Source organism: Apium graveolens, chromosome 3, assembly GCF_009905375.1.
Source record: "Apium graveolens cultivar Ventura chromosome 3, ASM990537v1, whole genome shotgun sequence".
Taxonomy (NCBI): Eukaryota; Viridiplantae; Streptophyta; class Magnoliopsida; order Apiales; family Apiaceae; genus Apium; species Apium graveolens.
In genome coordinates this window covers 66172958-66185857 of record NC_133649.1, presented here as the reverse complement: position 1 = coordinate 66185857, position 12900 = coordinate 66172958, and the positions used below count along the sequence as shown (strand labels likewise).

At 35.3% G+C, this 12900-nt stretch overlaps 3 protein-coding genes across 3 annotated transcripts; 2 read left to right on the top strand and 1 right to left on the bottom strand.

The window, feature by feature from the left end:
- Positions 1-1569: 1569 nt before the first annotated feature.
- Positions 1570-3608, top strand: LOC141710751 (uncharacterized). The gene is made up of 3 exons (XM_074513286.1): positions 1570-2360; positions 2891-3210; positions 3296-3608. The coding sequence occupies exons 1-3, from the start codon at positions 1599-1601 to the stop codon at positions 3450-3452; spliced, it is 1239 nt and encodes a 412-aa protein (XP_074369387.1). The 5' UTR covers positions 1570-1598; the 3' UTR covers positions 3453-3608.
- A 1351-nt stretch (positions 3609-4959) lies between these two features.
- LOC141712380 (GDSL esterase/lipase At1g71250) lies at positions 4960-7029 on the bottom strand. The gene is made up of 5 exons (XM_074515300.1): positions 6721-7029; positions 6171-6298; positions 5777-6019; positions 5429-5684; positions 4960-5332 (listed from the first exon to the last, which is right to left on the bottom strand). Exons 1-5 carry the CDS (start codon positions 6977-6979, stop codon positions 5106-5108), a joined length of 1113 nt encoding a protein of 370 aa, XP_074371401.1. The 5' UTR covers positions 6980-7029; the 3' UTR covers positions 4960-5105.
- A 1767-nt stretch (positions 7030-8796) lies between these two features.
- Positions 8797-12350, top strand: LOC141712381 (protein NRT1/ PTR FAMILY 4.4-like). Its single transcript, XM_074515301.1, has 5 exons — positions 8797-9119; positions 9245-9462; positions 9559-10002; positions 10209-10351; positions 10612-12350. The coding sequence occupies exons 1-5, from the start codon at positions 8996-8998 to the stop codon at positions 11504-11506; spliced, it is 1824 nt and encodes a 607-aa protein (XP_074371402.1). The 5' UTR covers positions 8797-8995; the 3' UTR covers positions 11507-12350.
- The last annotated feature ends 550 nt before the right edge of the window (positions 12351-12900 follow it).

Sequence of the window (12900 nt, the reverse complement as noted above, 5' to 3'; positions counted from 1 at the left end):
ATTTAGTCATAAATGTTTGCTTATTTCGACCATATTTCTAATTTCGACGACCTTTAAAGTGACTGTGGAGTTCCGGTCATTTTTATGTTGAAAACAACAAAAAAGGTAATTTTAAAGATAAAACGATCATAATAATGCGGTCACTTTTAACTATTTTTATGTAGTACATCCTACAATGCATATATGGTTTGTGGTGCACTTTTAATGGGTATTTGATTTGATTTACCTAACGGCAATGGAGTTGAATTTGCCAGGTTTTGATAAAATAAATGGCGAAAATTAATATAAAACAAGAATGGTTTTACAAAAATTATAACTGAAAATTATAATGATTCCAAATTTATGCTATTCACTAAAAAACCCTGTTAAAATCGATAATCGTACATAACTAGCCGCTAAAAATATGGGGTTAAAATCAACCATTTCTTATATGATCGATTATAACTGTAGTACGATATAAAATGATAACGATTTTGTTCACATGTCAAACATAAAACCGATCAAGATGAAACGGTTGGTTTTATAGTTGGCGTGCAAATATTATAATCGGCCTACATATTCTCGAATATAAAACAAACCACAATAAACATGATAAATGAGGGGATGTAGTTAGAACTTAAAATCGGTACAATTATATTAAACAGAAGAAGAATAAGACTGAGCTTCTAATGACATTTTTTCTAAAGTTTCTTTATATTTGAATACACAAAACTTTAATTGATATTTTACCTGATTAGGTCCTTGCATAATATATAGGCGGTTAAGAAACTTTGGTAAGGGTGCGCAAAATAATTTTATTAAATTAAAAAAAATGAAACAGATGAACTGTAATTTATAATATAATATAATAACTGGAATGGGGAATATTTTGGTACTAACGGTTATCCACTTATTTTATCTATTAAAAATAGAAAAAGATATTTTTATCTCTATACTAAACTACTAAATTGCTAAATTACCAGATATACTCTCTTTATCCCGTTAAAATACGACCCAAGCATACCCTATGAACCTACGATTACCGCTCCTTCTTAATTATTTTATTATTTCTATTATAAATCTAAATTATTATATATTTATATAATTATATTAAAATTAATATATTATTGAATAAATAAATTTTATTTAAATATTAACGAAAATCGTGCATCGTACGGGATTTAAGTTAGCCTGATTAATACTATGACGTATTAAAAAAATTATTATATGTAATTAGTAAATTATAAGCCTAAATTTTTCCTCAACCGGGCCTCTAGCAAAAAGTTCTCCACTAATTACGAGGGGTAAAAAGCACAAGTAGAATGACTAGAGGAAGTGTCAAAGTAAGTTAGGTAACCTAAATGGCTGATTATGATAATTAATTGATTTATTTCTTATTATTGATATTAAATTTCCTTTTTACATTATAAATAAAAAATGATAAGTCACTAAAAGGTTAATTGATAATCACAAATTTGGATATTGCTTGGTTACCAAGGTTTGTTAAGTTACGATAGGAGTCCTCGAGTCGCAAACAACTAGTATATAAATCCATATACTCATTTTGTTTTTTGACTTGTATCTTAAAAACCCTATTTGTTCTTAAACCCTAAGAAAAAATGGCTCTATCAACCGTCCTTCGTAGGTCAGCTTCTCGTATTGTCGGCGGCGGAAATCGATTTTACGGGAATCTGATTCTTCCTGGTGCTTCGGTGCCTGCGTTTCGTGAATTCAGTTCATCTCCGTCTCTGAGTTCCAAGGATAATGAGTCACTTGTCAATGATGCTAAGCAGCCGGCTTTGGATGAATCACTTGTGACAAATCTCATAGCACAAGTCCAATCACTTCAAAGAGACATTGAATTGCTTAGTAATTCATACAGAAAACCTCTTTCTGCTGTCAAAGAGGAGGTGTCACTTGTTAAAGATGAAGGCATCCATGAGTCGGAGTCGGTGCATAAAGGCATAGACGTTGACTCTTCCCTGAAAGGCATAGCTATTGAGTGTAGCAACGATGAAGGTCAGGATTCTGAAAGCGATAAGACCGATGATGATACCAACGATGATAGTAAGGATTCTGAAAGCGATAGCAACAGCAGTGATGATAGCAGCGATGACAGCAGTGATGACAAGTTGTCTTCAGACAGCGACAACAACAGCAGTGATGATTCACTTTCTGAAACGGATGACAAGAACAAATCCAGCGACAATGATTCACTTTCTGATGACAGCAGCAGTGATGATGATTCTGAAAGCGACGACGCTTTGGCTGAACCTGAGGATGATAAGTCGCTTCCAAAAAGCAAGGAAAATGAAGAACTTCTCAAGGGAATCGAAGCAGAGATATTGCTTGCTAAAGAATTTATGGAACTCTCTGCCCCGGTATGTTTTTTTATTCGCATAGATTTCATTAAAATTCTTTTCATATGTTTATATTTTAACCTTTTTAGTTGGGATAGCGATCATAAGTATTGATTATTATATCAAAAATTGTATAGAGAAATGTTCGGTCCCAGAACCGTTCCTGATATTGCATACTTTACATTAGTACATGAATATTATTAAATCAATTCTCTTTTCCTACCCTTATTCCTACCCTTATTCATTCTAAGATTTATGTAGTACCTTTGCTTTTTTATTGAGTTAAATTAGTACTGTTAGATGGAGCATTTTTATTAAATATAGAAACACTTACCGATTAATTATTTTTGGATTCAAAGAGATATTATCAGTACTAGTGTTTTCTGTGTAAAAATTATCACTAGTTGAGAAATTTTCATTTTTCATGTTGGATTAGGTGCCAAATGATAAGCTTTAGTACCTTAACCTCCCCAGCTCGTGGTAGTGATTAACAACAATGAACACCAGTCAATCAGTAGTGATTTATAAAATTTTGGGGGATTTTATTGCAGGATGCGGTTATTCCGGTTGATTTTCCTTTTAAGTTTGAAAGCAAATATGCGGGCGATTTTATAGTTTTGAGCCGAGAGTATGAAGGCGAACATGTGATTGTCCGAGTCGAGAATCCTACTATATTTTCGAGCAGGGAATGCAATGACTACAAGGAAAAGAAGTCCAGCCCATTTTGTATGGATCTAACTGTTGCTGTAAGTTGTTTGAATTCCAATCTAACGAAAGTTGAGTTGAAATGTGGTGCACGTCCAGAGGGAATCACTGTTTACAGCGCGAACGACCACCTTGAGGACGGAAGTGGTGATGGAGTCCATATGAGGTATGCATAATTATTTTTAATATGATTATCATTTTTTCCTTCATACTGATCATCTGTTCTGACATGAAATCAACTTCAATCCCAGCGATCTCAGCGAGAAGTTGAAAGAGGAATTCGGCAAGTACTTGGAGGCAAGAGGAGTTACTGTGAGCACCACAGAATTCATATATCTATACATGCTGGACAAAGCCAACAAAGAAAGGTTGAGGATCTTAGAAAACATTCAGAAGATGGTGGCTTAGTACGTGATCAAATTTTATTTTGGTTTGGTTGGGACCGTGAATCATGTTGGCTTCTTAATTACGTCAGTTTGATTATCTGCACTATATTAGACCATTTTATCTAAAAGTTTTCCCCAGATTATATTAGTTCTTAAAGATTGGATTGCAATTTTCACATATTCATGATTTAATTAATTCACTAGATAAATACCAAGTTTCTATGAGTACCTCAACGATTATACAACATATTTAGTTTGATGTAAGCCTTTACTTCCCTGAGAGCTGGCTGAACTTAGCACCTAGCGTCAAGGTACCAGCACAACTGCATGAAAGATGTAATGCTTATTTAATAATCATCACTAAGGGGGTGACTGCATATATGTATTCTATCTATTTTTCAAACAATAAAAGATAGAAGGTGTTTGCAGTGAAGAAAGCTTGGAATAGTTCATGAGTACATTAATGGCCACCCACCCAAATCTGATCTTTATGTGATCCCTGCAATTTAGACAACAAACTGATATGTATGCATCATGCGATCACGTCTCCATTTGCCAAGTTGGAGATTTTAAAGAAATTTGAGGACGTGCAGGATGAGTTTGGCTCTGAAAAAGATTAGAGAAGCTTATGGTATAGTTACAGTTTATTTTAGTTGAAAGGGGGAAACAATTTTTTTGCCAAATCCATATAACATTTATCTGTAATTTGAATATTTGCAGCGTGTGAGGCCTTTTTATGTATCTAGATTTAGAGTTTTGACTATAACTTTCAAATGCTCCTTAATGTAAACTACGTAGATCTTCACTTGACAAACCTTTTTAAATCTAGTAAACGCTAGAACTAGTAAGCAACTAAGCATGCGTGAGCTCGTCTGGCATTTTGTTAACAATCTGCTTAATAAAATGATGTGGAAAACTGTTGTGAAAAGCATATAGTATTTGGTAATAATAGTATTATAATAGAAACATTCAAGTTGAAAGTTAAATAGCTAGGTTTATACTACTCCTATATAGTATCTGATTAAAGAGACTACGTTGAAAGTGAAAGTAGGTTGATACCAGCACTGTTGAAATCATATAAATGATCAAGACTGTTTTGAAGTTTGTCTAGCTGAAAGGTGCTGTTACCGAAACAGCTTTTAGATATTAGAGTCCGGAACTCTCTCTGTCTTTCCGATCCAAGTTAATGAATCAAGCATTCAGAGCATCTACAATACACTCCTCTCCTCGTCTCTGCTCTAAATATAATATATAATATTAGCTTATATTAGTTAACGTGTGTTATTATCCCCTCTTCATATGAACTCTTAATTAATTTTTTATTATTAAATAAAAGTTGAATGCATAGTGGAGAGAAAAAGAGATTGTTTTCAAGAATATATAATATAATATTATTTAAGAGTGGGGAAGAAGCTCTTAAAAGTGAGGAGATAGAAGAGACTCTTAGTGAAATTAAGAGCCGCTAAGAGTCTCTTGGAGTAAAAAAAGTGATCACCCTGCTCAAAATTTCAATTTAAGACTAGCAGACGCTCTCAAGGTAGTTTGGCATTATTATCAACGAATACAAAAGTTTATTCATATTATAGCTAGTTTCATCTAGGAATGAAACCTCAGGTGATTATTACTGTCATAATTATTACTTTTCAGTTTTTGACAAACTGGGTGAAGGAAGTTTTTAAAGGTTAATCGAAGCCATTTGTTGGATATTTATGGGAAAGCAATCTGATGGTGGTCCACTATAAGCCCTCTGAGCCATCACATAATTTGCAGATTCAGTTGTATGATAGGCATCCCAGAACAGATACGAGTTCCTATTGAAACATGGAGCCTGAAGAGGCATGCAAGTTATCTGTCCTTGATTTAGTCCTGATCCACAACAGCTCTCATTTACCACACGAAATCCTGTGTTCATGCACACAAAATATCATCAAATGATTTTCTGAAAAGAAATTTGTGTCAAATTAGTTGTCACGAACAGAGTACTAACTCGAATATTACCAAATCTAGGTGGATTGTTGAGCATGTCACCAACTACACCATAGGTGTTGCCATATACAAAAACTGAACCGGGATGATCTCTGTTTAGTGAGCTGGCTAGCGCACGAAGACCCTCATTAAATGTGCCAAGCATGTTATTAACCTCATCCAAACACCTTCCTGGTGGAGCTTGCCCAGTGGCCAATTGGTTTGGGATGCATCCAAGAGGTGGAACTCCTGCCAGGAAGAATTTACGTAACCCTACACTATTAAGTGCCTGCAAATTAAAATTTTAAAATTTATAGCAATGAACTTAGCTAAACTACAGGCTAGAATAGTGAGAATAAATGATTAAGTAGTTTTGCTTACAACAATTTGCCGAGCATAGTGGTTAAGAAGGAGGTTGGCAAAGTCAGGGGGGCTGTACTGATATCTGGAAGGATACATGGAAGGCATGAGGTAATTATTGATGTAGTCATTACTACCGAACACCATAAATGCTACAGCTTTTGAAAGGTATCGAGTGAGGTTGGCCGGTGTCATCATTCTTCGAAGCTGGTCTAGTGTCGTCTCAAAATTCACTACTTGTTGGCTCAATGTGAAGCGGTCTCCCTGCAAGTATGTCATCCATTTTATTAGAAATGATCGATGGACATACAGTTTTGATATTCATAATCTATATTAAGACGGTGGACAGATATATAGATGTAACTTTGGATTATCTAACAAAATCTGATTGCCAAAAATTAAAGGGTAATATTACATAGTGTCTTCCAGTGTCATCTAAGATGCCTGAGGCTGCAGAAGCATAACTGACTCCTCCACCGATGCGAGGACCAGTTGTTGCTGGATCTGCGAAGGGTGGAGGCGCTGGGATCCCAAGCATGTCTCCTGCAGCAAAACCATTATACAACTTATATGTTAAGTTGAACTTTTATGTTCCGCTATTGGTACACAAATTACAGAATAGAAAATGGGGAAATAGTTCAAGTTGTTGCAACAAAAAGTACTGATAATGCAATAACTCAATCTTTTGTAGTAGGTCTAAAAGTTTGAAGTGGTAAAAAAACTCATGTATGCACTTGCACTTATGGATTGACTGATATTGATAATTGTTGGCATGTAAGTACTAGTTTCTGATATAAAGAACATAGTAAAAAAATGATAGGTTCACATATTTGAGCGGACCAGCTTCTTGTGGAGTAAGGATGGTAACTTGCTTTGACAGTATGTAGCTATGAAAGCAGTTTGTCAGTATATTTTGTAGTAATTTTCTGTTATATGAAAATAGTTAGCTACCAAGTTAATATTACCCATAAAATCGACGACAGTTTTGCCATTAGAGAATCTGCCGGAAGGAAACCTTGATGGAGAATCACAACCATAAGGCCAGTAATTTGCTTTGGCAATAGAATTAAGAAAATTGTTATTGCCAGTATCAACAATTGAATCTCCAAACACAAACATTGCTGAAACCTGTGGTGAAGCTCCTACTAACTCGATTTTAATGGAGCACTCCAGAACTAACATCAGCACCATCACCCACACACGTCTATCGTAATCTGTCACCATCTTTCTGTTTCTTCTTAAATTGAAATTCCTAAAGATGAAAAATACTTGTTTTCAGATTACGAAGATTTATAGGCCTTGAGAGATGACTTGTACGAAAAGTAAGTTTTTGAGATTATCCATTCTAAACGGCCAAGGCTGATGAAAACAAAAGAAAATAATTTAGTCTGCTAAAAATATTGCTTTCTTTAGTATGATCTTTTACTTTGATGATCTAGGAAATGAGAAGTGAGTCAGTCCCTTGTCCAGAAGTCTTTTGAAAACGGCTGATTTTGCCTTGTTTTGGTAAAAAGCTCTTCGAGTAAGGTAAGCATATGGCACAATACATGTGAAGGATCAGGCACCTTTCAGATTTCGCTCGGAATAGTTGTGTGCTTTAGATAATGCATAATGCCAAATATTTGTTCATTTGCATAACAAACCTATGATCAAACCTCTGTCACCATAGTCAAAGGACTACTGATTTTTTTTGCTAATTAATTATACACGTGCTCACGCACCGGTAATCAAACTCTTGACCTCCCGCAAAAGGGACAAGAGCTCAATCACTGCATCAAGCATTTGTTGTTCATTTGCAATAGATTTGATTTTATAAATTTGTAGAAGTCAAAATTTTCATATTTTTTATTTAATACAGCAATATTTTGTATTTAGGTTTTTATGCATGGTTAAACATCTGTAAATGAATATGTTTGCGATCTTCAAATATTTATTGCCACAAAGAAAGTATCATATAATTGTGGAAGAAAAATTGTGGGAAAAAATGAAGAGATTTCTTTTGAAATTTGTGGATCATAATAACATGAGACATTCTCGAAGAATTCAAATCTCATTCCATCGATTCTCTAAGTTTTAATCTTAAGTTATATTTTATAACAAATTCACAAACATATTTATAGTGAAGCATTGTTGGAGATGAAACATGAAAACGTGCTAAATTACTAGTAAAGAAGTATACATTATACAAGTTCATATTATAGTATGTACTATGTATCATATACGGGACATTTCGTCGGTAGCATACTTATCTATTTCAGAGAGATGATGCGTATTATAATTTGTATTAGATGATGTTGCGCGCACAGGCATAACTGTGAGCAGACGATCGTAATGGGGGAGGGTGAGTGGGGGTCAAAACACTGTAACAGACAAAAGCCAAGTTTACCATAAGTTAATTTTCATAATGGGAAGTAGCAGTGGGATAACCATGACCCCAGACATTCGGCTCCATAACCAATATTGCTCATTATGCTTTCCTCAATTCGTAGCTACCGTTTGTTGCCCGACATCATCCACTGTTTGTGACCAGAGCGTAGTTGGGGCGTCGCAAGTTAGGCTACCAGCATGGTGCCAAATATTCCCAAGGAGTGATGGACTAAATGATGAGAAAGCAGAGTTAAAGAATTTGAGTTAAATTCTCGTTTGAGTAATTTCGGAACTAGTTAGCGCGAGTTGTGCCTCATTGAGGTGACTTAACTAGATTTTACTTGACGTTAACCACGTACTTCACAACAAGTTAATTACATTCCATAATTTGTTATGTCTAAGAACCTTTTTGGTTTTGGATAATACGACAAGCACCGGATCTAAGAAAATCGTAAAAGCTCGACATCATTGTTTTGCCCCCTTGAACCATGAAGCCACAAAGCTACAGTCACCTGCAAAGTATCAACTCATCGATGTAATGGTAGAATTGTCCAGATAAAGGATAGTGACTTGTCACTATTCTTTTTCTTCTCTTCTCATGAATTCGATTATGTGGCCTAAATGACAAGCTGAATTTTAGCTTTGTGGCCTGGCCACTATTTCATACAAGTCAACTTCCCCAAGAGAAAAATAAAATGTAGTGCAAATTAGATCCCAGAGTACATTATAAATACTGCCTGTACCTTTGTCTAAGATTCTTCACTAAATAAGCCTTTGTGCAAGTGATCACAGTACTAAGCATAACCAGGCTAGCTGAGAGCTATATATATAGAGAGAGAGAGATTGACAAGAGACTATTTTGTCAAACATATAATGGACGGAGAAGGGATAATGAAGGATTTACAAGAAGAATCAGGAGATACTTCTATTGATTGGAGAGGAAGTCCCTTCAAGTCTAACAAACATGGTGGCATGTCTGCTGCAGTTTTTGTCCTTGGTCAATTTCGATCTCATTCCGTTTCTTAAACTATATCATTTTATCTGTTTTGCTATGTTTTGCAAAATGAATGTTAAACATTTTACATGATGATGTATAGTAACGTTTGTCGTTAATTCATGCAGGCCTTCAGGCATTTGAGATGATGGCAATTGCTGCAGTTGGGAACAATCTTATAACTTATGTTTTCAATGACATGCACTATCCATTGTCTAAGGCAGCCAATATAGTAACAAACTTCGTAGGGACTGTTTTTCTACTTTCCCTTGTTGGTGGTTTCCTTTCAGATTCTTATCTTGGTAGCTTTGCCACTATGCTAATTTTTGGATTCATAGAGCTCTTCGTAAGCCAATAGCTTTCTGTGAAACTTATTGCTTATCTATTTATGTATTTTGAAACCACTAGGTTCTTGCCCTGTATTTAATTGTTTAATTTGCAGGGTTTTATATTACTTTCAGTGCAAGCTCATTTTCCTCAACTGAAGCCACCCAAGTGCAATATGTTATCTAGTGCCTCATCTCAATGTTTAGAAGCAAAGGGCTACAAGGCTTTGATATTCTTTTTGGCCTTGTATTTGGTAGCTTTAGGTAGTGGATGTTTGAAGCCAAATATTATCTCACTTGGAGCTGATCAATTCAGAAAACAAGAATTTAAGCAATCCAAAAAGCTCTCGACATACTTCAATTGTGCCTATTTTGCATTTTGCATGGGTGAGCTTGTCGCACTCACTGTTCTCGTTTGGGTGCAAACACATTCGGGTATGGTTGTTGGTTTTGGAGTCTCTGCAGCTGCAATGACAGTGGGATTGATTTGCTTAGTATCAGGAACTTTTCTTTATAGAAACAGTCGGCCTCGAGGAAGCATTTTCACACCTATTGCACAAGTATATATTATAAACTATATTCATTAGATGAATATTACTCTGATTACGAGCTATCTAGTCCATATTAGACTTGTATTATAACGTCACAACCCAAAATTTATGTAGGACTACGATTTCTTTTATAACTTCGTGACCAACATTTTTATTTTAAAAAGTTTCAGCTCGACGTTTTTTACCAATTTCTGTCACATGATCTTCTCTTGAAGGTGTTTGTAGCTGCAATCACAAAGAGAAAGCAGATCAGTCCTTCAAATGCGGATAGGCTATATGGAAGCCAAACCATCATGCTCCAACGCGTTTCTGTCACATCGCCAACTATCAGCACTCTTATGCATACAGAAAAGTTCAGGTAGAGTATGTGTACACGCTCAAACACATTAAGTTAATGAAACAATTAGAAAATTGTGGGACATAATTACATGCCACACATAGCTTACTTACTATCTTAATTAAGTACATTGTATGTAGCACTTCATCAGCAAAAAAGTGCGAGTGGCAAGAGTAGATCGGTCAACAAAAAACTTTATGATATTCTGAATGATTCAGGTGCATTCAGCATATAAAATGTATATAATTTTTCTACAAACAATTTTGTTTGCATATATGTAGGTTCTTGGACAAGGCTTGCATCAAAAATGAAGATGGAAATCAGATGAGGGAAAGCCCATGGAGACTATGCACTGTATCGCAAGTTGAACAAGTGAAAATACTCATCTCCGTGGTACCTATATTCGCCTGCACCATCATCTTCAACACTATTTTGGCTCAACTACAAACATTCTCAGTCCAGCAAGGAATTTCCATGGATAAACATGTCACCAAAAACTTCCAAATCCCACCTGCGTCTCTTCAAGCTATTCCATATATCATGCTCATATTTCTTGTCCCCCTTTATGAAACAGTATTTGTTCCAATGGCGCGAAGAATAACAAGGACAGATTCTGGAATTACCTCTCTACAAAGAGTTGGGATAGGTCTGTTTATAGCAACTTTCTCAATGGTTTCAGCTGCATTAGTAGAGAACAAGAGACGAGAATCCGCTCTAATGAATGAAACTCTAACCATCTTTTGGATTGCCCCACAGTTTCTTATTTTCGGATTATCTGAGATGTTCACCGCAGTAGGACTTATTGAGTTCTTCTACAGCCAATCTTTGGATGGAATGAAATCATTTTTAACAGCCATGACATACTGCTCATACTCGTTCGGTTTCTATTTAAGTTCTCTTTTAGTCTCTTTGGTCAATAAAATTACTTCAAGCTATTCTGGTGGTGGTTGGCTCAGCGACAATGACCTTAACAAAGATAAGTTAGATCTCTTCTATTGGCTTCTAGCTGCTCTTAGCCTTGTAAACTTCTTCAACTATCTGTTCTGGTCGCGATGGTACTCGTATAATCCTTCATTGTCCCTCACCATTGCTCGGGGTCAGCCTCATGAAATACAGGAATCTGACAATCAGAATATTCTAAATGCATCAGCAAATAACAGTGTTGATATAAGATAGCTAATGAACCTTAACAAACAATTTCCTCCAGTCAATTGTTTGCCACTAAATATAGTTTCTGCCACGAATGTTCGCATTTCATCCTGTTTTAAGGAAAAGGATATACTACCTGAATTATTATAATGCATTAGAATATCCATAAACCAAGTGCACCTTTTAGCTACCCTAACCTTTCTTTTGTTTGGTTTATATCATCTGCGGAAGGTGGATCGTAAAGGGGGTCCCAAGTGTCTGATATCTGATCTCAGAATCTGTATGTATAAGAAAGTTAGGTTTAATCCAATGAAATATACATAAGATTCAATGCATTATATAAGGCACTTTTTTGTGGTGGAAAAAATTTATATGCTTCTAGCGGTGCTTGTTTTAACTTTATGCTCTTTAGCATGATAAAGAAAATCTCAAACTTTTTGTGTAGGATCTGAAGGCCTGGAATTGTTCCCTGCAATGTTCTACTTTCAAATCATTTTACCTTCAAAAGCAAACATGTCTACAACATGTTTTCTGCTAAATCCAAATTCTTTCTTACTATTAACTTTCCTCTGTTGGCATTTCTTGTTGGACTGTTATGTTTCATGATACCTTCCATTTAGGTGTCTCCTAAAAGGTGTGAAGTGTCCCCATTACTAATAGCTTTAAGCAACACAATCCGCGCCATGCTCCATTTACACTTAGGAATCAAGGTTTTGATAAGAGTAGGTTCATTGAGGTGGTTGGTTGATACTTGATAGCATGGCAGAAGTATTTGGTTGTTTACTCTGCTTAGTAGTACCAACCCGTATACTGTAGGTCATATTTGTCGGAGTTTGATAAACATTTGTGCATGCAATTACCATGGATTCAGAGAAACAACACTTGGGATTCCGATTGGATTCCCGAGAATACTTTTATTATTTGTATAAAACGAAGAATTAACTAATTATTGGATTCCTGAAAACACTTTTATTAGTTGTATGAAACCAAGAATTATCTAACTATATGCCAAAATCTTGATCATAAGTTTGCAAAAAAGAAGAAAACTTTGGATTATACTTGGCAAGCAAAAAATTATGATCTTAACTGTAAAAGTCTTATTATAAGTCAGTTCGTTTCCTTTTCATTCTAGTAATTCTAAACATTGGCTCTACAGATTCAAAACTTATGCTTAGTATGGAATGATCGATAATCCAAATATATCAGCAACATAACATACCTGGGATGCTCAATACAAAGGTGCAATATTTTGGTCAGCCTCAATACTCATAATTTAACATATGTAAGAAAGATAATAGAAGACGCGTTGCAGGTGTTTAAGAAAACAGGGGGCAAAGACCAGCACTAGTACAGTATCAGAATTTAAGAAAATTGACAGTTCCGAAGACGATCATCAACAAAAATAATACTATTGCAGCTTT

Excerpts from the sequence above, each read along its gene's own strand:
- LOC141710751 (XM_074513286.1), top strand. The coding sequence starts at position 1,599 with ATGGCTCTATCAACCGTCCTTCGTAGGTCAGCTTCTCGTATTGTCGGC. Across the intron at positions 2,361-2,890 it reads TTATGGAACTCTCTGCCCCG|GATGCGGTTATTCCGGTTGA; the intron begins GTATGTTTTTTT and ends ATTTTATTGCAG. Across the intron at positions 3,211-3,295 it reads GGTGATGGAGTCCATATGAG|CGATCTCAGCGAGAAGTTGA; the intron begins GTATGCATAATT and ends CTTCAATCCCAG.
- LOC141712380 (XM_074515300.1), bottom strand. The coding sequence starts at position 6,979 with ATGGTGACAGATTACGATAGACGTGTGTGGGTGATGGTGCTGATGTTA. Across the intron at positions 5,685-5,776 it reads ACTATGCTCGGCAAATTGTT|GCACTTAATAGTGTAGGGTT; the intron begins GTAAGCAAAACT and ends TTTAATTTGCAG. Across the intron at positions 5,333-5,428 it reads CAACAATCCACCTAGATTTG|GATTTCGTGTGGTAAATGAG; the intron begins GTAATATTCGAG and ends GCATGAACACAG.
- LOC141712381 (XM_074515301.1), top strand. The coding sequence starts at position 8,996 with ATGGACGGAGAAGGGATAATGAAGGATTTACAAGAAGAATCAGGAGAT. Across the intron at positions 9,120-9,244 it reads TGCTGCAGTTTTTGTCCTTG|GCCTTCAGGCATTTGAGATG; the intron begins GTCAATTTCGAT and ends TAATTCATGCAG. Across the intron at positions 10,003-10,208 it reads TTTTCACACCTATTGCACAA|GTGTTTGTAGCTGCAATCAC; the intron begins GTATATATTATA and ends CTTCTCTTGAAG.